The sequence below is a fragment of the Mirounga angustirostris genome, unplaced genomic scaffold, assembly GCF_029215605.1.
Source record: "Mirounga angustirostris isolate CCGP_5_RB_7025 unplaced genomic scaffold, mMirAng1.0.hap1 SCAF_4, whole genome shotgun sequence".
Taxonomy (NCBI): Eukaryota; Metazoa; Chordata; class Mammalia; order Carnivora; family Phocidae; genus Mirounga; species Mirounga angustirostris.
The window spans coordinates 172,150,914-172,174,928 of NW_026991712.1; the positions used below are offsets into that span (position 1 = coordinate 172,150,914).

Genomic DNA, 24,015 nt, shown 5'->3' on the forward strand with positions numbered 1-24,015 from the left:
TGGTGCTGGGACGGCTTGGGGGTGATGACCAGAATCTCTGTAGTAGGACTCAGGACAGTAATAATCGTAGTCGGCCTAATCATGAAAGAGGCTGAGATTTTCGGGAGGTTATCCTGGGGAACGGCACGGAGAGCTTCATGCTTCTCTCAGGGAGGGGCTGCAGTTATCCTCACTTGTGGACAGGGAGCCTGGTCCTAGAGAAGCTGAGGCAGAGGCCTGGAGCAGAGCGGCGACGGGCGAGGGGCGTGGGATGGGGAGTCTGATGCCTGGGTTCACATCTCAGCCCTGCCCCTTCGGTTTCTCAAATGCAAAATGAGGATGGTATCATCAGCTTCAAAGGGGTTCTGGGGGGGGGGGGTCAAATGAATTTAAGTTCCTGTGAAAGCAGGGCGTGTGAGTGGCTTCCCCTGGTGCCCCCACAGCAGCAGTCACTCCAACAACTGCTCGAGGCTACCGCTGGGGGACGGTGAGCCCTGGCCGCTGGGGGCCCGGGGCCTGCCCTGCCCAGGATCAATCAGCCTCAAGTGCCACACCGAGCCCTGCGCCGTTCACCTTCCTGTCCCCAGCAGGGCCGTCCCAGGCCGTCCCAGGCCCTCTGTGGACGACCAGGTCTCAGATGGGAACAAGGCCGAGGCCTACCCTCAGGACCACCGCTTCTGAGAGAGAAACGAGTCTCTCACTCTCTGGGGAAGATTCCTGGAGACAGACAAGAAAGGACAACTTGCTGTGTTCCTTCCACCTGGCAAACAAAGAGATGCCTCATGGGGACCACACAGCTTCTTCTACAGTCCCTCAAACAGACACCTGCCTTGGAGCAGAAGGGAAGTGAGGCTGCCCCTTCTCCCAGTTTGAGGCAGAGAGAAAAACACATCCACTCCAGGCCTCCTCTTTCAAGAGGCACAGAGTCCCTCCATGGGACCACCCAGCAAATCAGTGACCCCTCTCTCCACAGTGGATGCTGAGCCCTGGTGACAGGCTGTGCTTCGATGTTCTGCCTTCCCTACAGCTTCAAAAACAAATGAAATCAGGCCCAAGAAATGGAAGAGACCCCAAAACGTGGAGAGGCCCAGCAGGAAAAGACTTTGCAACTCACGCGGCCTGGTAGACAGCGGTGGCCACCATGCACACGCACATCACGTAGAAGATGGGGTAGTCGAGCTGCAGGTTCCCCTGTATGGACAAGACGAGCATCCCAGCCACGGCCTTCACAGTTACCACCGTCATGGAGCCTGCAGAGGGTGAACGAGGACGAAGCGAGGGCATCAGACCCTGAAGGTCAGTTTATGACTCCAAAGGACGTGGTGAAAAAGATGGAGGGAGCACTGACAGGGCCACCCCAGGGGCGTCAAAGACGCCACGGGAGGCGGAACTTCTGAGAGTTGCCCACTATCCGTGTGCTCTGTCCAAGAAGAGAGGGAAGCAAAATACCGATAGGCGCTTCCAAGTGTCACCTCTGAACTCCAGCAAGCAAGGATGTTGAGTTTCAGTCTCTCAACAGCAGAGTAATCAGCGCTGTGCCTGGACCATGGTGGGAGGTCAAAATCATCCTTGAATGGAGACACGAATTTCCTTTGAGGATCATTCTCATGATAATCACAGGGAAAAAAACATGTGGTGTGTCAAGCGCGCTCTCTCTCTTTTTTTTTTTTTATGCTCGCTCACTTGTATTTTTAAAAAACATTTCATTAGACAGAGACCTCCAAATGTTTGGGAATTCTACCCCCAGGCACACGCACATACTTTTCCAAAATACAGGTGTTTGTGCATTTTAAAGTGATACTCATGTAACACTGTGCTTATAGGCTATGCACATTATAAAACAGGCGCCGGAGATATCACAGCTCACCTCACCGTGGAGACTGCTGCTTTACCCAGTGGTGCAGAAATGGCTGCCAACTGTCGGACCTCTCCACTATCTCCCCGGCCAAAGCAGGAGTTAAAAGAAACCACCCCCAAGTCCGGGTACAAATGAAGCCCCTTATTCTGGCTGAAGGGCTCGGCTTTCCTGTTTTTCTCCGCTTCTGCTCGTTTTCCCTCTTGCTAACAGCTCATCACACACAGCGGCTTCTGGGCCCCCCACAACCTCAATGACAGTTTCCAAACATCTGCTGTCAGTTAGGACAGGCACTTTCATGAGGGTGTGTCCCTGTTAGTGAGAAGGGGACAGAGGGAGAGCGGCCAATGCTCCTTAGCACCTTCTGGCCTCCCTACTCGCCAGAGAGGACATTTGGGGACCGTGACATCCCAATCTGCTTTGAAAACAAGATCACCAAGGAATGGACCACTGATATTCGCTACTCCAGGAACAAACCTCTACCGAGTTATGCTCCCTGAAAGACGCTGGTCACAAAAGCCACCTATTACAGCGTTCTGTTTATACTGTATACTTCAAACAGGTGAATTTTACGGTATGTAAATTATATCTCAATAAAGCTGTTTTATTTTTATTTATTTATTTTTCTAAAGATTTTATTTTATTTGACAGAGAGAGACACAGCGAGAGAGGGAACACAAGCAGGGGGAGTGGGAGAGGGAGAAGCAGGCCTCCCGCTGAGCAGGGAGCCCAATGCAGGGCTCGATCCCAGGACCCTGGGATCATGACCTGAGCCGAAGGCAGACACTTAACGACTGAGCCACCCAGGCACCCTCAATAAAGCTGTTTTAAAAATATCAAAATAATGGAACCTTGTCCTATGCGGCCCCTATCTGTAGGGCTGAGGGGTGGGGTGGAGTGGGGGCTCGGTGTGGGAAGGACAGAAGACCAGCAACACATCTCGGGCACTCATGCCCATCTCATTTAACCCTGCTCTGCCCCCTGGGATTTGGGCATTCTCCTGTGCCCAGGTTGAGAAGACAGTGTGGCTTAAACAGGAGGGGGTCACCAGCCCGAGGCCACAGAGACCCCAGGAGGCAGCAGGAGGGCATCCCCCACCTCTTCCCCTGGAAGCTCGGGTCCTCACAGCTCTATGGAGTGTGTCAGATTCTGTGAGGGGTCAGGCCTCGCCTCGGTCTGAGTTAGGAGCCGTCTCCCACATTGCACCCATCCCTCCAAGAGGAGAGAAAAAAAAAGTGAGAGAGTAAACTCGGTTCCTGCTTTTGAATCCAGAACTCGTTCCTAGCCTGACAGGTTTACCTGAAACCCTAAGGACTCCGTTGTTGGAGCCTGCCCGTCTCTATCTCCCTGCCCCACCTCACCCTCACTCTGCTATCCTCTTTGTCACCATGATCCTCACTGCCCCAATGTGTCTCTCTTCTATATATCTGTCTGATTGCTTACTGGCTGTTCCTGCCTTCGGAATGGAGCCCCCCCCGCCCCCTGAAGGCAGGGGGCCGTCTGTCTTGTTCACCCCTGTGGATGGTTTCCAGCACTGTTCCTGGCACTTGGGGACTCTGGGTATTTGAGCAAGGACACTGGATGCAGTCAGCAGCCTGACAGGACTGATGGAAGCCGCGTCCCGTCCACGGGGACCTTGTGGCACTACCGGATGCTGGCCACACTCAACCACCCAGACCCCCACTTACCGAGTAATGCCACCAGGAGAAGAATCACGATGATGTTGTTGGCGTTCTTCTCCTTGTAGAAGTACAGCAGCAAGCAGAACAGGATGATCTCCACGAGCTGTGGAAAGCAGCAAGTGAGGCGGTCAGTGGGGCAGACGTGGACAAGACTGGGAGACGCTGGTGGGCTTGGCTGGTGTTGATGCTAAGTTACGGACCCTCAGGATTGAAAGGGACCTGAATAGCCAGCATTTCCCAAACCATGGAAAAGGAGGGGATTCTGAATGAACTCTGCGGGGATCTCTACCCCCTGGGGAACACCGACAAGGAGTTCACTTCAGAGCTTTGAGGGCGATGTGCTGGCCACAAACGCACCCTGTCTTGGATGGCCAGGATCAGGCTGAGAAGGTTTCTTCCCACTTCGCTGCTCTGCGGGGAACCCCATGTGGGTGACCCCTGAAGGTCGGTCAAAGAGGGAGACACTTGCTCACTGAGGAGAAGAGCTCTCTGGGACAAGTGGACAAATATACAAGCCCCCAACCCCTAACCATGCCTCTAAAGTGTGTGCTTGGTGGGAGAGAAAGACAAGGACATCTGGAGTCAGGGAGGCCCAAGTTTGAAACTGGATGCACTTCTAAAACAGTTGTGTGGCCTTGGGCAAGTCACTTCACTTCTTTAAACCTCAGTTACCTCCTCCGTGAAATGGGGATAATGATTCTTCCTTTACAGGGCCATGATCACTGCTAATACTTACTGAACTCATAAATACACCCGGCACCGTTCTAAACATTGTATCTATACTAAACTCATTCAACCAGCACAATGATTCTATGAAGTAGGCACTACCACAATCGGAAGCTAAGAAAAGGGCAGAGCCAGGATCTGAACCTGAACAGTCTGGCTCCAGGGCCCGTGTGCTTTCCCACTAGGCTACACGGCCTGAACCTGGGAGGCCTAGGGCCTGGGGCATAGAAGTGTGAGGCCTCAGTCAGTGTGGGGTGGGAGTTCCCTCCTTGCCTTAACAACTGTCCTTTCCACTCCTTAAGGGCCCAGACATTCAGCAACATTTTCCCAAGAAGTCAAGCCAGCTCCAGCACCCGGCAAAATGAAAGCATCCCGGGCGCCTGGGTGGCTCAGTCGGTTAAGCGACTGCCTTCGGCTCAGGTCATGATCCTGGAATCACAGGATCGAGTCCCGCATCGGGCTCCCTGCTCGGCAGGGAGTCTGCTTCTCCCTCTGACCCTCTTCCCTCTCGTGCTATCTCTCATTCTCTCTCACTCAAATAGATAAATAAAATCTTAAAAAAAAAAAAAAAAATGAAAGCAGCAAACTTGGACAGTGGCTTGGCTCCATTTGCCTACCCCGACCTCCTCCCAAAGTTTATTTATCATAACAACCAACGCAGAAACATTAATGGGCATTTAAAAAAATTTTTAAATTCCTCATAATTAGAGGCCATAAAAAAAAAACCAGCTGTTTTCATTTTCCTGTTTCTTCCTGTCTTTGCTGCCGTGAATACATATTTTATCTACTTGTCATCATAGTCAACGCACAATTTTGTGCTGGGCTGTTTTTAGTTACCAAAAACAATTCCCATATTTTATGAAGTTGTCGTAATTATCTTTAATTGCTGCAGAATACATCATCAAGCGGATGAGTTACCCATCAACATTCCTAACCACTGGGCGTGCACTCAGGGGGCCCGGTTTTCCAATCATTCTTCACTGTGCCGAAATGCATGCTGGAATGGCGCTTGGCCTTCCGCTGCAAGATGGCTGTGTGGGTGACCTTGAGTTCTGGGGGCATGTCTCCCTCCTTCCTTCCTCTTCCTTCCTGTTTTTCTTTCTGTCTTTCTTGAAGTATGGCTGACACACAATGTCACATTAGTTTCAGGTGTAGGACACGGTTCCAGGACAACTCCATCAACTCTCTGTTATGCTATGCTCGACAGTGTACCTATCGTCAGCCTGACGTCCACAGTGTCTGGCACCTGGCAGACAATAAATATTGACTGGATTTGATTTGGCCAGATCTCTCTAGCTGGCGGTATTGGGGCATAAGAGGGAGCTACTCAATTCAGAGGACTGAAAGCCATGGGGGGGGGGGCGGGGGCAAACGTACCTCACACCTCACACTGACTGAGGCCTTCTATGCCCCAGGCCCTAGGCCTCCCAGGTTCAGGCAGTATAGCCTAGTGGGAAAGCGCACAGGCCCTGGAGCCAGACTGTTCAGGTTCTTTCCCTCCCAAGGCAGGGCAAGAATGTGTCTGTTTTGCAGAAGAAACAGCTCCCACCGAGGAGAGGTGTGGCCAGGGATTCCACTGGGTACCCTCTTCGGGAGCCACACCAAAAATCAGTGCCTGCCCAGAAGCCCCCCTCAGTTGCCCTAAATTTACCTTTAGCTCATCCTCATACTAAGATCTCCTCCTATGGGAGGGCTTGTCTGCCATTTTTTTTGAAATTACAATGTCTGCACTAGCACGTTGACATGCTAAGCATGCACAGTTGAACCAAAGTGCCTAAGTAGCAGAAAATGTATGTTTCTTTCTTTTTTTTTTTTTTTAAGATTTTATTTATTCATTTGAGAGAGAGAGAAACAGCATGAGAGGGGAGAGGGTCAGAGGGAGAAGCAGGCTCCCCGCTGAGCCGGGAGCCCGATGTGGGGCTCGATCCCAGGACTCCAGGATCATGACCTGAGCCGAAGGCAGTCGCTTAACCAACTGAGCCACCCAGGCGCCCCAGAAAATGTATGTTTCTTAATGTATCCAGCTCTCTGTCCGTGCCCCCCTAGCACACCGCATAAAAGCTTCCCGCACTAACCCCAAGGGGAGACAGTGCTATGAGAGCGATCTCCCTGTCTCCTTACTTGTGACAAGGAGTGAAAGTTCTTTGCTTTCAACATTTCCTCTGGTCGTGTTCCATTTGCACCCCAAGCAGCCACCCACCTTGAGTTTGGTTACAGCAGCACTTCCTCGCAGACATGAGTCAGGAAGACAAACTGAGTGGGTCACTGGGCACCTGCCAAGTGCTGGGTGATTCCCATACCACCTCGTGTCTCCCAGCCCCAGCCACCAGCCCCGGTCCAGTGACTCCCACCAGCTTACAGAGAAGGAGGCAGAGCTTCCAGGTAGGTGACTTGGCCGAGGCCACACAGCACGTGACCGATTCAAGCCCAGGGCTCCCTGAGAGAAAATTCTGTGTTCTGGGGTTAAGCTTTCCCTGAAGAGGGGGGGTTCTTTGGCTCCGTCCTGCAGCCGTTTCTCCACGCCCACCAGGTGCGCAGCGGGGCTGGCTAGAGGCAGGGAGATGACCCAGTCCCAATCCTGGGAAATCCATCCTCGGCCTTGTGAGCAAACGAAGGAAAAAGAACGTTCCAGGCCTGTAGAGCAGTGCCAGGCTGCTCGTATCAGAGGAAGGCTGTGCCCGCCTTCGTCAGCAGGCCACGGCGAAGGAAGCTGGCTGCGAGTCCAGCCCCACTCGTGGGACTCTGGGCCGTCAGCCCACCTCCCTGAGCTTTAGTTTTCTCATCCATAAAATGGGGAGAAAAACATTTACCTTATAGGGCAGTTGGGAGGATTTGAGATGATACGTAAGAAAGTATTTGGCACAGTGCCTGGCTTGGAATAGAAATATATAGTAGTAGCTTGATCAAATGCCTTACATGCTTCCTCGATCAGTTTATCTGTAGACCTAACATGGGACGTTAACAGGGGCTGGGAGTTTAGGAGACCGTTTCAGTGTCTCCTGCGTTTCTATTAGCTCCTATCAGCTGTGTGATGCCGGGAAAAATAAATAAATAACATGTCTATGACTGTTTAAAATTTTAACTGTTTTTTTTACCATAAAAGTCTTAAATGCTCCCTGTAGAAATTTCAAATGATGCGTAAAGACAAAGGTGAAATGAAAACTCATTCATAATTCCAGCTCCCAGAGACAACAATGGATGGAATCTCTGTTTTTTCCTTCCAGTCCTTTGGTGATACATTATATACACACACCTACAATATCTCTAAAAACTAAAATTATCATATTATCTATGCAGATTTAGGCATTACTTGGAACATAAGTGGAAAAAGCATTTCCTCGTGAACTACCTACTTCCCGCAAGCACGGTCTTCGGTGCTGGGAAACACGTCACCATTCCCTCGAATCCCCTGTTGCTGGAGATTCAGGTTCCCAGGTTCTAGGACCTGATACTCCCTCCTGCCATCGTGGGTAGGACCAGTGCTTCCCTTACCATGTACAAGAGGAAAGGCCAGCTCACGAGGTGCCTGGTGATGTTCTCGCCCGTCATTTTCTCGTGACTGTTAGGTGCGAATGTCACCAGCAAGTAGGTGCCCACGATGGCCAGACCGCAGCCAACGAAGGACAAGACGTAGCGCCCTGCAGGGAAGGGGGAGGCTGTCATAGGCTCACTTCGGGTGCTGGCTTCAGGCCCCTATGTGTTTCTAGGGCAACACACGATGACCTGCTCTTTTTGGTTTTTCTTCACTTCACAAATAGATCATCTCCCTTACTGTTATTTAAAAAAATAACACTTAGGGGCTCCTGGGTGGCTCAGTGAGTTAAGCATCTGCCTTCGGCTCAGGTCATGACGCCAGGGTCCTGGGATCGAGTCCCACATCAGGCTCTTTGCACCGCGAGGAGCCTGCTTCTCGCTCTCCCTCTGCTGCTCCCCCTACTGGTACTTTCTCTGTCAAATAAATAAATAAAATCTTCTAAAAAAATAGAATTAAAAAATGACATTCAGGGCGCCTGGGTGGCTCAGTTGGTTAGGCGACTGCCTTCGGCTCAGGTCATGATCCCAGGGTCCTGGGATCGAGTCCCACATCGGGCTCCCTGCTCTGCGGGAAGCCTGCTTCTCCCTCTCCCACTCCCCCTGCTTGTGTTCCCTCTCTCGCTGTGTCTCTCTCTGTCAAATAAATAAATAAAATCTTAAAAAAAAAAAAAATGACATTTAATGTTAAAAAATTTCAGTGAGGTGTGGCATGTAGAACAAAAAGTGCTCAATGAATTCTCACAGACTGAACACACCCATGTAACCAGCACCCAGATCAAGAAAGGGAATGTTAGCAGGACCCAACATCCTCACTTGTGTCCCCTTCCAATCACTAGATGCAGCCCCCGGGTAATGCTGACTTCTACCAGCACTGAGAGTCGGCCTGGTTTTGTACTTTCTATAAATGGACTCGTACTATATGATTTCTTGCGTCTGTGTTTACGTAAGATGGTGTTTGTGAGTTTGTGAGATTCATCTGTATCCTGGTGTGGAGTGTAGGGGTGGTTCCTTCATTCTCATGCCCCTGTGGTGTGTGACAAAATTTATCCATTCTGCGGCTGATGGGTCTTCAAATACTCTCCAGGGTGATAATGAATACTGTTGCTATGAGCATGTCATTTGGAAAACACACTGTCTGTATTTCTGTTGGGTATAATACTAGGAGTGGGAATTCCCGGGTCAGGGGATATGTGGACCTTCAGCTTTGTAGTTACTGTCAAATGGTTTTCCAAACTGGTTGCACCAATTTCGACTCCCACCGGGAGGGTATTAGAGTAAGACTGCCTCTTTTTTCTCCTTCAGTAGCCATTCTGCTACTGAACCACAGTTTCAGTGTACATTTTACAGGGAAGGTTTGAAAGTCAGAATCCCTTTATGGGCAACATAAAAGAAAACCAAATGTAACAAAATCTCACAAGCAAACCTTCAGAGCCTACCATGTACCTTTTAAAAATGACCTTATCATTTCCCATCTGCTAGTTAACCTAGTCGCAAGGGACCAGTCCAAATACTATCAATATTCTATTCCACAGACTTGTCAGAGACTGTTAGTAGGGCCTGGGAGTCTCCTGACTTTTCCCCTGGGTCCTGTCACACTCCAGTTGAACTATGTGGATTTTGTGAAAAGCCTCTTGAAGTCCAGCCCAGACCCAGGCAAGCTGGGAAAGGCTGTGAGTTCTGACCTACACGTGGTGATCCCAGGCCTCTGGATATTTCTGGATAGAACTATCTACATATTTCATTCCATTGTCTCCCAAAAATGTGATACCACATTAAATGTCTTTAATTTTCATTCTAGGCCTCATAAGGTGCCCCTCAATTTTTCAATGAATGAATGAGCCACGGTTAAACTCAATAATAAGTTCTCTGCTAAGACATACAAGTCTGCTGTCTTAAGTTTTCTTCAGGCAAGGAAAGGTCTTACTCCTCTCCATGCCTGTGGTGTACAGCACAGGTCTAGCATTGGGTGAATGTTTGCTGAATTTAATAAAACTTTAGGCAGGACAGCCATGCACAGTTGTGTAAGTTGCTCACTGCATAAAAACACCTAGCTGAAGGGGTGAGGAGGGCTAAAATCTAGCCCATGCTCTGCTCACCAAGGCATGTGCCCACAGAACCACAGATGCCCAGAGGGGCCATCTTTTTAAAATTCACATAGGCCACTGCCTGGACTAGCATGTCTCCTATACCAGGACTTTCTAGAGTGAGCCTGGAAGTGACATAAAACTACACTGGTCTCAGAACCAGCCCAGCTACCCCTGCATCGCCCCCTCTGCCATCAGGACTACTGCAAATCACTCTGAGTCTTTTGGTCTTGGCATCGTATATTTGCTGAGCAGTAGCTCTGCTTTTTTCAGTGTAGGATTCTTTTCTTTTTTTCAGCCTCCTGGCTCCATCTTGCTCTTATCCTATAACAATGATTCAGAACAGTGGTTCCCAAACCTGGCTGCATGAGCAAGTTCCTCTGGCTGCATGCCTAAGCTGCATGCTCTAATCCAGCTTGCATAAGTAATAAAGAATAACTCCTGACCTCCATGTTTCCCATTTGCTTTAGAACTCATTTAGGTAAAGAGGGTGCCTTTCATCAGGCCTCCTAAAATCCCAACAATAAATGCTCAATAAATATTGATTGAATGGAATGAAATCAAGCCCCTTTTAAGAAATCTCACAGATCATTCTGTTGTGTAGCCAGATTTGGGAACTACCGAGGAAAAAACCCAGCTCTCAGGAGCTGATGAGGGTGGAATATACAACACGGAAGGGAGCAGGAGACGGATGATCTCTAAATTGGGGTGAGCTGGCTTTATTATGAACAAACAGTACAAGCACAGAATTAAGAACAGGGGCTCATATCAGTGAACTTACTCAGAAAGTCTTTAGGTTTCCATTTTTCTTTGATGAATATGATTCCTATGATGGCGCTAGCTGTAAAAAAATAAAAGCACAGGGAAAAGAAAATTGAGGCTGCTATCAGTCCGATGGAGTCCCTTTGCCCAGGCCCTAGGGTAGGCTCATTTGCTTTAGGGCTTGGTACTTCCTAACCTCTCCCTTCTGCTCCCCAAAACTCAGTCCTTCTGGTTCCTCTGTTATTCCATCTCAGAAAGAGAGGCTCCTCTCTGAGCCTTCCTGAGGATTTCCTACAAGTCCAGGAGCACTGGTGTTGAGTACTTGCAGGGTGACAGGGGATTCGCACAAGTTCTTTCTGGCACGTCTACCCGTCGAGGTGGGTGCCATCTGAAAAATGGGACACTGAGGCTAGGAGAGGTGAAGCAGTTGCTCAGGACTACGCAACTGGTAAGGGGTGCTGGAGCCCAGCTCTTACTCCTTCCATTGCTGTGACTACGTCTAACACTCTTCCCCTGGTTCTTCTCTCCTTCTCAAACTTCCTTGTCGCTGCCTGGAGGGATGGGGCTGGCATTACTATGAACAGACCTGGATGGCTATTCTCAGCTCTGCCTCTTCTGGCTGTGTGTGCTGGGGTGAGTCACGACCTGTGGGTCTCTGTCTGCATCCAGCTCAGGCCAGCTTGCTGCTTGTTAAATATTCAGGAAACCACCGTAGCATGAGTGGCCACGGTGGTGGTCTTTACACCATATAAATCAGAAACACCACAAATGGGGTCTAAAATCCCAACAATAAATGCTCAATAAATATTGATTGAATGGAATGAAATCAAGCCCCTCACCCCTTTCTCCTTTCCCGCTTTTCTGTCCATTCCTTCCTTCCCCTCTCCCTCCCTTCCCCCCACTGCCTCATTCTCTTCTTTTTCTTCTCTCACTTTCTCCCTCTCTCTGAATGTTGGTTCATCAGCACACAACTGAAAGCACCTCCTTCTCTGAGTTATAAGGGCAATTAAATGAGATAATGCATGTAAATCATGTGTCCGCAGTAAATACTCAATAACTGAGCAATTATTACTACTGAAGTCCCTGGAATAGCGACTGATACTTAATAGGTACCCAACAAATAGTGGTGATTACTCTAATATTTATTTTTAATATTATTTTTTACTCGGTGACTTAAGAAGCTCTGAGAGCCCCTTAAATTTCTAGTGGCTGATACCTGAGAACCCATCATTCTACTTCAGTCTCTTATTTTTAAGAATTTGATTATGTGAATTACTAAAGTATTAAAATTTGGAGGCAAATATTTAAAGCACTTCGTCACTCAGTCACCTGTTTCTCATTGTGAGGAAAGGTTCTGAAGCCTTTTCAGAGGTCAGCCATGGGCAGAGGACGAACCTCAATCCCTGTCAGGGTGGCACACATAGAAAGTGGGCCGGAGAAGACAAGGAAAGGCTGGGACTGGGGATGGTTACTTGCCTCAACTAAAGGCACTCAGATTATATTTTATTTATTTATTTATTTATTAAAAATTCTTTATTTAAATTCAACTTACCTAACATATACTGTATTGTTAGTTTCAGGGGGTACGATTTAGTGACTCATCAGCTGCATATAACACCCAGTGCTCATTATATCACGGGCCCTCCTTCATGCCCATCGCCCAATTATCCCTTCCCCCTGGGCCCTCAACTCTATGGTCAGATTATATTTTAAAACAGTATTTGTGGAAAAGAACACAGTATGTTGGAGGACCTTACTCATCTTGTGGGCTGCGAGGGTACAAACCCTGGTCAAGAAAGAGAGAGACTCTTCACGGGATCGGGAAAAGCAATAGGTTTCCACTTCTTTGCCAGCTCCTGGTAACTGGGGGGACTGCCTGAAGCTCTGAGAATTCTAAGAAGGGACGCTCTGACTGACTGATGACGTCTGCTGTGGGCACAGGCGGGGCGCGTGGTTGCTGTGCTTATCCATGGGGTAGAAGGGGCCCTCTTTACTCCAGGAGGAAAAAGACTACTCAAAATACCACTTTTTCCTTTAAGAGCAAGGAAGGGCTTCCAGGCCATGTGGGGCCTGCCAGCAAATGGAAGGAAACATTTCAACGCAGGTTCATGGTCCCTGCTCCTGTGTTCACTAATCTACGAACATCTTTTATTTAAGAAGAAAAGAATTTTTTTTCCTAATTCTACTTTTTTTTGTGGAACACGGACATCAAAGCTCCTTTGTCTTTTCTTTGGTTCAAATGTTCTGAGACGCTGGTTCCGGGATTACAGAGATCACAGAGAAATGGCAGGTGAGAAAGTGACCAATGCCTCAGAGGTGGTGTCAGCTGATGTAAAAAGATCAGAGAATAAATTGAATGTGCATCTGTTAGAGGTGTAAGATATATGAATCCTACGAAAGCTTAGGATGTCTTGACAGTGTTGGGATGAAAGCTGCAAGTTTGTATCTTCCTTCTGCAGGAGAACTAGAAAGCAACTCTGATAAAGTTTCTGAATCTAAAACAGATTAGGGAGCCAGACCATCCTGTACCCCAGCCCTGCCACCCTGGACCCCTATTTCCTCACCTGTAAAGTGGGGATCATGACAGTGTCGCCCTCAAAAAGGAGAATTAGAAGAATTCATATCTGTAAAGTGCTTAGCGCAGGGCCGGTGTGTATGAAGCCCTTCGTAAGTGTTAGTGACATTACCAAGCAGAAGCTGCTTCGTTTACCGAGTATGGTGGCGGCACAGGCAGGTGGGTCCCAGGGAGCGGTGGTGGGGGCCCCGGTCTTACCTATCACGGAGACTGCGCCAAGGGGCACGATCAGCGACAGCGGAGCGAAGGCGTAGGAGGCGAACACGCCCAGCTCACCCAGCAGCATCAGGAACAGGCCCAGCCACCATGTTTTGGTCTTGAAATAGGCCCGGGGGTCCTTGGATCCTGCCAGGCGGATGTGGCAGTACTTCTAGAAATCCGAGAAAGAAGGTGATTGGCCCAGAGGTTTGGGAAAAAGAGGCTATGATGTCTGTACCCTAAATCTACCCCCAACTTTTATTTGGGAAGATGTGTCAGGTTTTTTTGGAGTCCTGGCTCAGAGAAGAGGCAAGCAGTCCCCATCTCAATACCAGGTTGTCATGCTAAGCAGTTCTCAAACTGACTGGGAAGCCTCAGACACTCCCCGGGCAGGCCTGGGGATGTGCATTTCTAACACACAGCACAGGCAGTGTGCAGTCTGGTGGGAGCCGGGGTCTAGGACGCCACCCCATGGTCGCCTGGCTTCAGGTTGAACTTCTCACTCTAACTGCAGTGCCCAGAGTGGCCACGCTCGGGGCGGCTGCTTGGCCACACTCCCTTCTGTAGACGAGCCGAGCCGGCAGCTCTGCTGGGCAGCCCGGGGGCATCCGTGGACCTTGCCCTCTCTCAGGTGGATAGTTGGCCCAAGTATGGCCAAAAGGCTTTGTTCTGGAAGTGTGCACTTGGGATGCAGAAAGTGGGGCGGTGACCAAGGCGAGCAAGGCAGTCATGTTGACTTAGAGGGACCACAGCTCCCACTTGGGGGCGCTGTGCTGAGGGCTGCATAGGGGCGGATGCGGAGGCAGAGACTCCGCTCTGTGGAAAGAAGAGCATGAACCAGACAAGTGGCCAGGAGACCACGCGGCCTCAGAAACACACGGGCACACTCCGGCACATGGGCGTGCGTGGAGCCGAGATGTACCAGGTTACCCGTGTGTGTTCACGTCTCTGATCCAGGGAGGGAGAGCGCTTCTCCGCAACCAGAAGCTGGGCAGTGCTGGCAGAGAGGAGTGGGACGGTGTGCTGTGGGATTTAACTCGTCCGCAGGTGTCAAGTCTCAGTCCCGGTGTCCCAGAGCAGTCCCTGGGACCGGACTTGGAAGGAGGTAGTTGATTTGGGAGGTGATTCCAGGAGGCACAGTAAGGGTGTGGGAAAGTGAGTCAGAGAAGGGAGCAGACCAGTGGAGGGTGCAGAGGGAGTGCCCTGGGCAACAGGGGCTCATCCCACTGGGGACCCTCTGGGACACCCTGCGAACTAGGCTCAGAGCCATGTGACTAGAGGATGGAAGCCTGGGGCATTTATCTACAGACTCCCATCCCCCACTGGCTGAAAGCCGCCATGGGGGCAATAACCACCACAGTCAGCTTCCCAGTTACATCTGCATACCCTGGGAACCAGTTCCTGCAGTGCCCTCAGGAGCTCCTCAGTCTATCAGCCTGCTCCAAACCACAGCTACAGGCTGGCTCAGCTGGGCCAAGGCACCCCAGCAACTTCTAAGTCAGGGACAGCGCTGTCATCAGAGTCAAGGAGGGTGGGGGGATCACGCGGGGGGCAAAGAATCAAGAGAGATTCTGGAACAACCCACAAGGGACTGCCCAAGGCCCAGCCCAGGAATGGAGTAGGCAACATCCCATGGTGAGGACGCAGCGGGGCCTGCACCAGACACCCCAGCTGATCAGCAGTATCTCTGCCCCCAGACAGTGCTAGTGACGAGACTTACCTGTAGGTTAAGCGCAATGCTGACCACAAGGTGCCCAAAAATTGCCAAAAGGGCGCCGATCAGGTTTTCCTGTAAGGAAAGTTCACAGGAGCAGATGTGAGCTGGGTCTAAGCTAAAGGGCCCTGGGGCGGGGTGGGGGGGGGGCCACAGGAAACCCCACTGTTCACTGTCACAAAACAAAACCAGAAAAACATCCACCACAAAGCCACATCCCAGGCCTTTTATTGGAGTTTTACATTTTACTACTCAAGGTTAGTGCGGCTGCCTTGTTGGTTTACAACACACTGCCCTGAGCTGGACACTTCCAGAAAGCAACGTCCTCTGTCCACCGGTCACGATGACCTGATAAGGCCTAAATCTGCTCTGCTCTTTCCTTAATGTACTGACTCACTGCAGTCTTGTGCAGGAAAGCAACATTCAGAAATCAGAATTTAAAAGAGAAACACAGGCGGGGATACTATTTGCCATTTTATCAATGGGGTCTTCATGTTCCCCGAGGGGTCTCAATGAGAATCTTTAAACTGGCTAATCTGCTTAGGGCATTTTTAATGATTTCATTTACAAACATTTAACTTCTGAACCTTAAGAATAAGGTTCAGATTCTTTAGCATGGCATCTTCTTTTAACTTCAGAAGACAATTACCAGACATATATTCATTGTACAATAATTAGGAAATATAAAGAAATGATAGGAAGAATAATAATCACAACAAAATAGAAAAGCCACCTGTAATTCTAAACCCAGAGCTCACTATTGCAAACATTTTGTTCTTGTAAACTTTTATTGTTCTTGTAAAATTTTTTTCTGTCCATAAATTCAGATATGAATGACAATGTTAGTTCATTTTACAAAAATGAGATTATAATCTGTTTTATAACCTGTTCTTTTACACAAGGTATTATAAACACATTCTCCTTTCAGGTATATTTAATTCATCATTTTAAAAAAAGATTTGATTTATTTATTTGAAAGCAAGAGGGTGAGAGAGCATGAGTTGGGCGGGGAAGGGTAGAGGAGGAGGGAGAAGCAGACTCCCCCTGAGCAGGGAGCCTGACACGGAGCTCGATCCCAGGATCCTGAGATCATGACCTGAGCTGAAGTCAGACCCTTAACTGACTAAGCCACCTAGGGGCCCCTAATTCATCATTTTTTTTTTTAAGATTTTTTATTTATTTATCTGAGAGAGAGAATGGGAGACAGAGAGCATGAGAGGGGGAGGATCAGAGGGAGAAGCAGACTCCCCGCTGAGCAGGGAGTCCGATGCGGGACTCGATCCCGGGACTCCAGGATCATGACCTGAGCCGAAGGCAGTTGCTTAACCAACTGAGCCACCCAGGCGCCCCCCTAATTCATCATTTTTAATAAATACCACATAACTTGTCATTTGGATGTGCCATATTTTATATCATTGCTTCTCCATTGCTGGACACTTAGGCTGTTTCTTTTTTTTTTTTTTAAACACCACTGTGATTGAATATCCGAGTACATGCATTTTTGTGCATTTATGTGGATTACTCCCTTGGGATAAATTCTTAGAAGGAGGACTGCTGGGTTAAAGGGTACTTGCCTCAGCATTTAAACCATACTATACTATGTCCCCCACATACCCTCCAGCATTATTTCACCACTAAACACCAAAGAATGTTCTATCTTAGCCAAATATGAATCCTCCCTGCCCAGGATGGGCCTTTTCCAACTCCCCCTTCGCTCGAGATATTCCTCCCACCCAGCCGCCCTCCCTGTGAAATCTGCCAGTTCTTCAAGGCCTGGGCCAGGCGCTAGCAAATCAAGAGTGAACAAGACAAACAGTCTTGCAATTCATCTGGAAGACAGGTAATTAGCAAGCGTAAGGCAGGAAGTCAACACTCTGACCCTCTACTCCCCTCTTCCCTGGAATGCTGAGGGCCTAGACAGCTAAGAAGGCAGTCCACTGTGGGTTAAGGTGGAAGGAGGGAGGGGGTGTCTACTGATGGAAACCACCATGGCTGTCCTTGACTTTGTCCCCAGCAAGAGGCAGCACTGCAGAATAAAGGAAAGACGCTGAGCTGGGAGCCAGGAGACCTGGGTTCTAGGTCCATCCTTGCTGTCTCGTCACAGCATGACCTTAGATGAGTCCCTTCCCTTCATCAGGCTTGTATGTCCCTGTCTGGAAAACGTAGATGCTGGCCCAGATAACCTCCAAGGGACCTTCCAGCCCTCACCTAAGCCCCTGGTCAGGGCCAGACTGTCAACAGAAAGCAAGTGAAGGGCCAGGCCAGGCAGGAAGCTGACTTATGTTCATTTCACTTTATACAACAACTCTAGGTCAATGGGGGCATCTCATGGACCCAAGGGAGATGGCTTCCACTTCTTCCCAAGATGGCTCTCATAGCCTGAGCTGCACCTCCTTGGTCCTTCTCCATCTCTGTTTTATGTGTTTTTTGTTTTTTTTTTAAGATTTTATTTATTTATTTGACAGAGAAAGACATAGCGAGAGAGGGAACACAAGCAGGGGGAGTGGGAGAGGGAGAAGCAGGCTTTCCCGCTGAGCAGGGAGCCTGATGCGGGGCTCGATCCCAGGACCCTGGGATCATGACCTGAGTCGAAGGCAGACGCTTAACGACTGAGCCACCCAGGCGCCCTGTTTTATGTGTTTTTGTTGTCTCTTCTCAGACAGAATTAAGCAGAAACCATGTCTGTCCTGTAGGATTACAGGATCTCAGAGCTGAAAGGGTCACTGGAGATCAACCAGGCCAGGGTTTCCCTAACTGGGTTCCTAGAGATGTCGGTGGAGTTCTGACGCAAAAAGCACATCATAGTTAAATAACTTTGGGAAACACTGGACCCTTGGTCCACTGCTTGGAGGCCCACAGCACACCAGATTAGAGGCTCTCACAGGCAGGTCTCCCTCGTCCACCCCAGGTGTTCCAAACCTCTGAGGCTCTAGAACTCTTAGTCTGCAGGCATCTGTGATGCTCACACCTGCCACCTTAACCACATTCCTTTTCTTTTGGTAATAGCACCCTGATTTTGCTGTGGAGCACTCCCCCATGCCCCCAACTCCCCCTTGTATGGTCTTGTTAGGACTCTCATTCCAAGTGCTCCATCCTCCCCTGGACCACGGTGGGCCTATGAAACAAGCTTGACCCAAGCCAGGCAGGTCAGAAACTCTGTCTGGGAGATATTTATATATATTTATCTCTCCCTTATTTTTTTTTAAGAGAGAGAGAGCATGCCAGTTGGGGGTGGGGAGGGGCAGAGGGAGAGAAAGAGAGAATCTTAAGCAGGCTCCACACTCAGCACTCAGCACTCAGCATGGAGCCCGATATGGGGCTCGATCTCACAACCCAAATGGAGATCATGACCTGGGCTGAAATCAGGAGTCAGACACTTCACTGACTGGGGTGCCCCTCTGGGGTCCAAATTTTGAACAGAGAAGCATGAAGGCTGAAAGAAGTCTGGGCTCATTGCTGCCCAAGGCCAGGACTGGGCAAGGCCAGGAGCCATCCTGGTGCCCATGACTTCCAGAAACCTGCTTCTCTAGCTCTTCCTTCCATTCTGGGAGCAGTCCCAGTCTTTTTTGCTGAAGACCTGGTTTCTGTTACTTGCCTCACAGAGCCTGAGTCAATGCTTCACTGTACACGGTTTGGGAACATGTTTATAATTAGTCCAACTCCTAGTAAGGGAGGGAGTTGGGGGCATGGGAATATATGTTCATTTCTTCTTCTTTCTCCTCTCAGAGGGTTGGCTTTTGCAGACAAAAAAAGGCTATCTGCATGACTTTGATTTCTTAAAAAAATTATATTTGCTATAAATGTAACAGATTCATGAATCTAGTTTCCTTTAACAAAATCTTACTAAGGAACTAAGAAATTCTTATAAGTCTAATAAATTGCACTTACGAATATAGGAATCTGATCTCTTAAACTGTCTAATGCTGCTTACATACAATAAATTCTGTTATTCCTCTCAATTTAAAAAGCAAATTACAGAACTTCTGCTTTCAGCAAGATGGAGTAGACTTACTTTTTCCTATGCTTCCTGCTGTGTACAATTGGAAACCTTGGACATTATATATAAAGCAAACACAAGACAACTCTGAAAGGTAGAGAGAAGAAGGCAGACAGGCTAGGTTGCTGGGGGCCTGAGGAACGACATGGTGCTGGGTTCCTGGGTCTTCTCTTTACCTCACATACCTCGAACTTGAAGCTGAAGAAATGGGCAACCTGGGAGTATCAATGAGGACAGACCAAAAAGCTCTAAGAAAAGCCTCTGCTCTCTAGTCAAAAGACCAGGAGATGAGCAGCCAAGCAAGACAGAAAACTTTAGGACAAGTGCTATTTCAAACATCACAGGGAAAAAAAAGATACCCCACCCACTCCACACCAGCATAAGCCAAGTAGGGAGCCTAGATTTCCAACCTTTCATGGCTATTACAAGGCACCTCAACTCACATGCTGGGACTATCAGAGAACGCCAAGGAGGGATCTGGGGTCCAGTGATGAGGCCTCCCCGCCCCCGGCCCCACAGAGTGAAAAGAGCCCACATAGGGAGCCTGGACCTCTACCGCTGGCTGGCAGCAATGAAACACCCTTCTCCTAACTGGGTGGTGTCAGTGGAGGCCTGGTGGAGAGGCAGGATTTTTTCCATTAACTTTCACAATTACACTGTCCTGAAGTTGGGGTTACCATTTGTAGTAAATTGCAGTGATGGCCACCATTTCTCTCACAACTCCCGTCAACTCCCCAACACTTAAATCTGGATGGGTTTGTGATCAACAGCATGACATGGGGATGAGGGTGGCGGACTTCTGGGTTCAGGCTGTGTAACTTCTACTTTTGCACAGAAGGAAACTCAACCACATATAAAGAAGTCCAGCCTATCCATAAGAAGAGAGGGGCGCCTGTGAAAGACCAAACAGATATACAAGTGGGCCTGATCGACACCCAGAGAAGAGACAGGCCCAGCCATCTCAGCCAACTGCCAGCTGAGTAAGCCATCCCAGTTGAGGCTCCAGGCATGAGTAACTCCATCTTGGATTCTCCAGCTCCAGCCCCAGCCCCAGCCCAGCACCCGAGACAATACTATATGGAGCAAAGATGAGCCATTGCTGTGAGCTCTGCCCACATTCTTTGTTTCTTAAAAAAACTATTATAAGAACACTTAACCTAAGATTACCCTCTTAACAACTTAGGTGTACAATGTATTACTGTTATAGGCACAAAGATCTCTAGAACGTATTCATCTTCCATATTGAGACTTCATGCCTATTGATTTAGCAACTCCCATTTCCCCACCCCACCAGCCCCAGCAACCACCATCCTCCTCTCTGATTCTATGAGTTTGACTCTGGTAGACAGCTCATAGAGGTGGAATCATACAGTATTTCTCTGTCTGTGACTGGCTTACTGTCTTAGTTCAGGTTGCTCTAACAAATACTACAGACTGGGTGACTTAATAAACATTTATTTCACACAGTTCTAGAGGCTGGGAAGTCCAAGATCAAGGTTTTGGCTGATTCTATTCCTGCTTAGAGTTCTCTTCCTGGTTTGCAGCTGTACACCTTCTTAGTGTATCCTCACATGTCAGAGAGAGATTATCCCCTTCTTGTATCTCTTCTTATAAGAGCACTAATCTCGGGGCGTCTGGGTGGCTCAGTCATTAAGCATCTGCCTTGGGTTCAGGTCATGCTCCCAGGGTCCTGGGATCGAGCCCCACATCGGGCTCCCTGCTCTGCGGGAGGCCTGCTTCTCCCTCTCCCACTCCCCCTGCTTGTGTTCCCTCTCTTGCTGTCTCTCTGTCAAATAAATAAATAAAATCTTAAAAAAAAAAGAGCACTAATCTCACTCATGAGGGCACCACCTTCATGACCTAATTATCTCCGAAGTTCCTACCTCCAAAGCATCACACTGGGGATTAGGGCTTTAACATATAAATGGGGGGTGGTGACAAACATTTAGCCCACAGCACTTATTTTACTTAGTATTCTGTCTTCAAGGTTCATCCATGTTGTCACATATTGCAAGATGTCTTTCTTTTACAAGGCTGCATAATATTCCACTGTGTGTATGCATCATGTTTTCTTTCTTCATTCGTCTATCAATGGGCATTTAGGTTATTTCCACATCTTGACTATTGTGAATAGTACTGCAATCAACATTGAAGTGCTATTATCTCTTTTAGATCCTGATTTCAATTCTTTTGGATCCTGTCCAGATTCTTGACCTGTGGAATTATGAGCAGTAAAATGGTGGTTGTTTTTAAGTTTAGGTTTTTAGGTGGTTTGTTACACAGCAGTAGCTAACTGACACACTTCCTTGATAAACCAGGGTTACTTAACGATCCAGCAATTTTTATTTGGGACTCAAGATCTGATTCTATCCCAGATAATCACTAACAGGCGACTTTCATTTCCATCTGATTCGAGTGTGTATGATTCTACTGCTTAATTCCCCCACCCCTTTCTTTGCCCAGCTAAGGTATTTTAATGTCTTCCCATTTTAATGCCTGCCTCTAAATGTTCTTTAAGGCCATTCTATAAACCTAGTATACCTTTATTTAACCCATCATTACCTTTTTTATTGAGGTAAGATTCATAAATCATAAAAATTTACCATTTTGACCTTTTTAAAGTATCCCATTCAGTGGTTTTTGGTATATTCACAACGTTATGAGTGATGTCATTGAAAAAGCAGTGGCATAGAGAATTTCAGGAACCCATCCCTTCAGAAAAACAACTAATGAGCTGGCAAAACCCATCAGAATCACATTTTTATACAACTCTGCAGTCTAGCCAAAAACATATAACAACCAGAGGAAGGCATGGTGAAGAAAGAAGCCATTGCTTTATGGTACAAAAACACAGTGGCATTTTAAATTGCCTGCCTCCCATCCCTTACACCCCAGATCTGTGGCAGCCACAAGGATGCAGAGAGAGCAATAAATGAAACTACTTATTATTTTTTTAAATTTTTTTAAAGATTTTTAAATTTATTTGAGAGAGAAGAGCATGAGAAGGGGGAGGGTCAGAGGGAGAAGCAGACTCCCTGCTGAGCAGGGAGCCCGATGCGGGACTCAATCCCAGGACTCCAGGATCATGACCTGAGCTGAAGGCAGTCGCCTAACCAACTGAGCCACCCAGGCACCCCTTATTATTATTATTTTTTAACCGTGGTTGTGGGTTCTTACCTGTCTGGTAACCCCTGAAGGATTGGCACAGGGCTTGTCTTTGTTTTATCTGACGTGGAGGGATATCAGGGCTGGGAACAGCTTCCCAGGCTCTTTATGGTCAAAGCCTTTAAAGGCTTTGTAACAGCTTAGGGCAAGGGACAGTACTCAGGATGAGCGACAGAAGGAAAAACCTGGGCAGAATAGTCTGGGAAAAGAGATACATAGAGGGTAAGAGCTTTCTTAAGTTTCCACACACACTGAGGAACTGAAAAGGCCAAGCATGTAGCCAGGGCTGGATGCATGCTCCAAAAACACCTGAGAAAACAGTAGCCTTCACCCCTTGGCTGGCCTTCTGGTGGGGTGCAAGCAGGGAGCAAAGGCTAAGGCAGAGTGAGTGGCAAACAGCCTGGCTAAGCAGCAGAAGGCCCCAACACAACAAATCTGCAAAGACTGGGAGAATTTGGGGAGGTTTCTTTCCTCTTTTTTTTTCTTCCCCCTTTTCCGGCTCTACGTGGTTAAGGAAACTGTCAAAACTCAAGCTGACCACTTAAGAGGAACAGACTTCATCAGGCTGCCCACATAGAGGACACAGACTTTACAAAGAGAGTTTAGAAAAATCACAAAACAAGAAACACTAACAAACCACAACAAGCAACAACAACAAACGGGGTGCAAGATCCGATTTCTACACTTGCAACATAATACTCGAAATGACCAGTTTCATCAGTGTTATACAACCATACCACTCTCTAAATCCCGAGCATTTCCACCATCCCAAAAAAGAAACTCCAAACCCATTAGCAGTCCCTCTCCACTCCCCGGTACCCTGGCCCCTGGTCACCACTAATCTACTTCCTGTCTCTGCGGACTTGCCTATTTTGGACAGTTCGTATAAATGGAATCCTACAGTATGTGGTTGTGTCTGGTTTCTTTCACTGAGCATAATGTTGTTTTTTTTTTAGATTTTATTTATTTATTTGACAGAGAGATAGAGAGAGAGCACAAGTAGGCAGAGAGGCAGGCAGAGGGAGAAGGAGAAGCAGACTCTCCACTGAGCAGGGAGCCCGATGCGGGACTCGATCCCAGGACCCTGGGATCATGACCTGAGCCGAAGGCAGCCGCTTAACCGACTGAGCCACCCAGGCGCCCTGAACATAATGTGTTTTTTTTTTTTTAAAGATTTTATTTATTTATTTGAGAGAGAGAGAATGAGAGAGAGCGAGTACATGAGAGGGGGGAGGGTCAGAGGGAGAAGCAGACTCCTTGCCGAGCAGGGAGCCCAATGCGGGACTCGATCCAGGGACTCCAGGATCATGACCTGAGCCGAAGGCAGTCGCTTAACCAACTGAGCCACCCAGGCGCCCCGAGCATAATGTTTTTAAGGTTCATATGTTATAACATGGACCCGTACTTCATTCCTTTTTACGGTGAAATAATATTCCATCAATGGATATAATACATTTTGTTTATCCATTCACCAGTTACATTTGAGTGATCTCCGCTGTCTATTGCAAACAATGTTATTAACATGCTTGTACAAGTTTTCATACAAACATATTTTTTTTATTCTCTTGGGTATCTATAGTGACTATTTTAACTTTTGGGGGGAAACTGTCAAATGGTTTTCCATAGTGGCTCCAATTTCTCCACATCTTCACCCACACTTGTTATTTTCCTTTTTACTTATTTTTTATTTTTTAAAGATTTATTTATTTATTTTAAAGGAGGGTGTAGCACACACCAGGGGGAG

The 24,015-nt window shown here is 48.1% G+C and overlaps 1 protein-coding gene across 6 annotated transcripts in view; it reads right to left on the reverse strand.

Moving 5' to 3' along the window:
• The window catches only part of NIPAL3 (NIPA like domain containing 3), a 56,233-nt gene that overhangs the window by 13,927 nt on the left and 18,291 nt on the right, over positions 1–24,015 (reverse strand). For 5 of the 6 annotated variants that reach the window (XM_064589749.1, XM_064589752.1, XM_064589751.1 and 2 more), the window contains 6 exons: positions 15,116–15,184; positions 13,396–13,567; positions 10,642–10,701; positions 7,735–7,880; positions 3,523–3,619; positions 1,094–1,229 (listed from right to left, as the gene is read on the reverse strand). In XM_064589749.1, the coding sequence (XP_064445819.1) occupies positions 1,094–1,229; positions 3,523–3,619; positions 7,735–7,880; positions 10,642–10,701; positions 13,396–13,567; positions 15,116–15,184 (680 nt within the window). Of the gene's footprint in view, positions 1–1,093; positions 1,230–3,522; positions 3,620–7,734; positions 7,881–10,641; positions 10,702–13,395; positions 13,568–15,115; positions 15,185–21,074; positions 21,407–24,015 lie in introns of those variants that run through there. The other variant, XM_054513068.2, reaches the window with a different exon arrangement.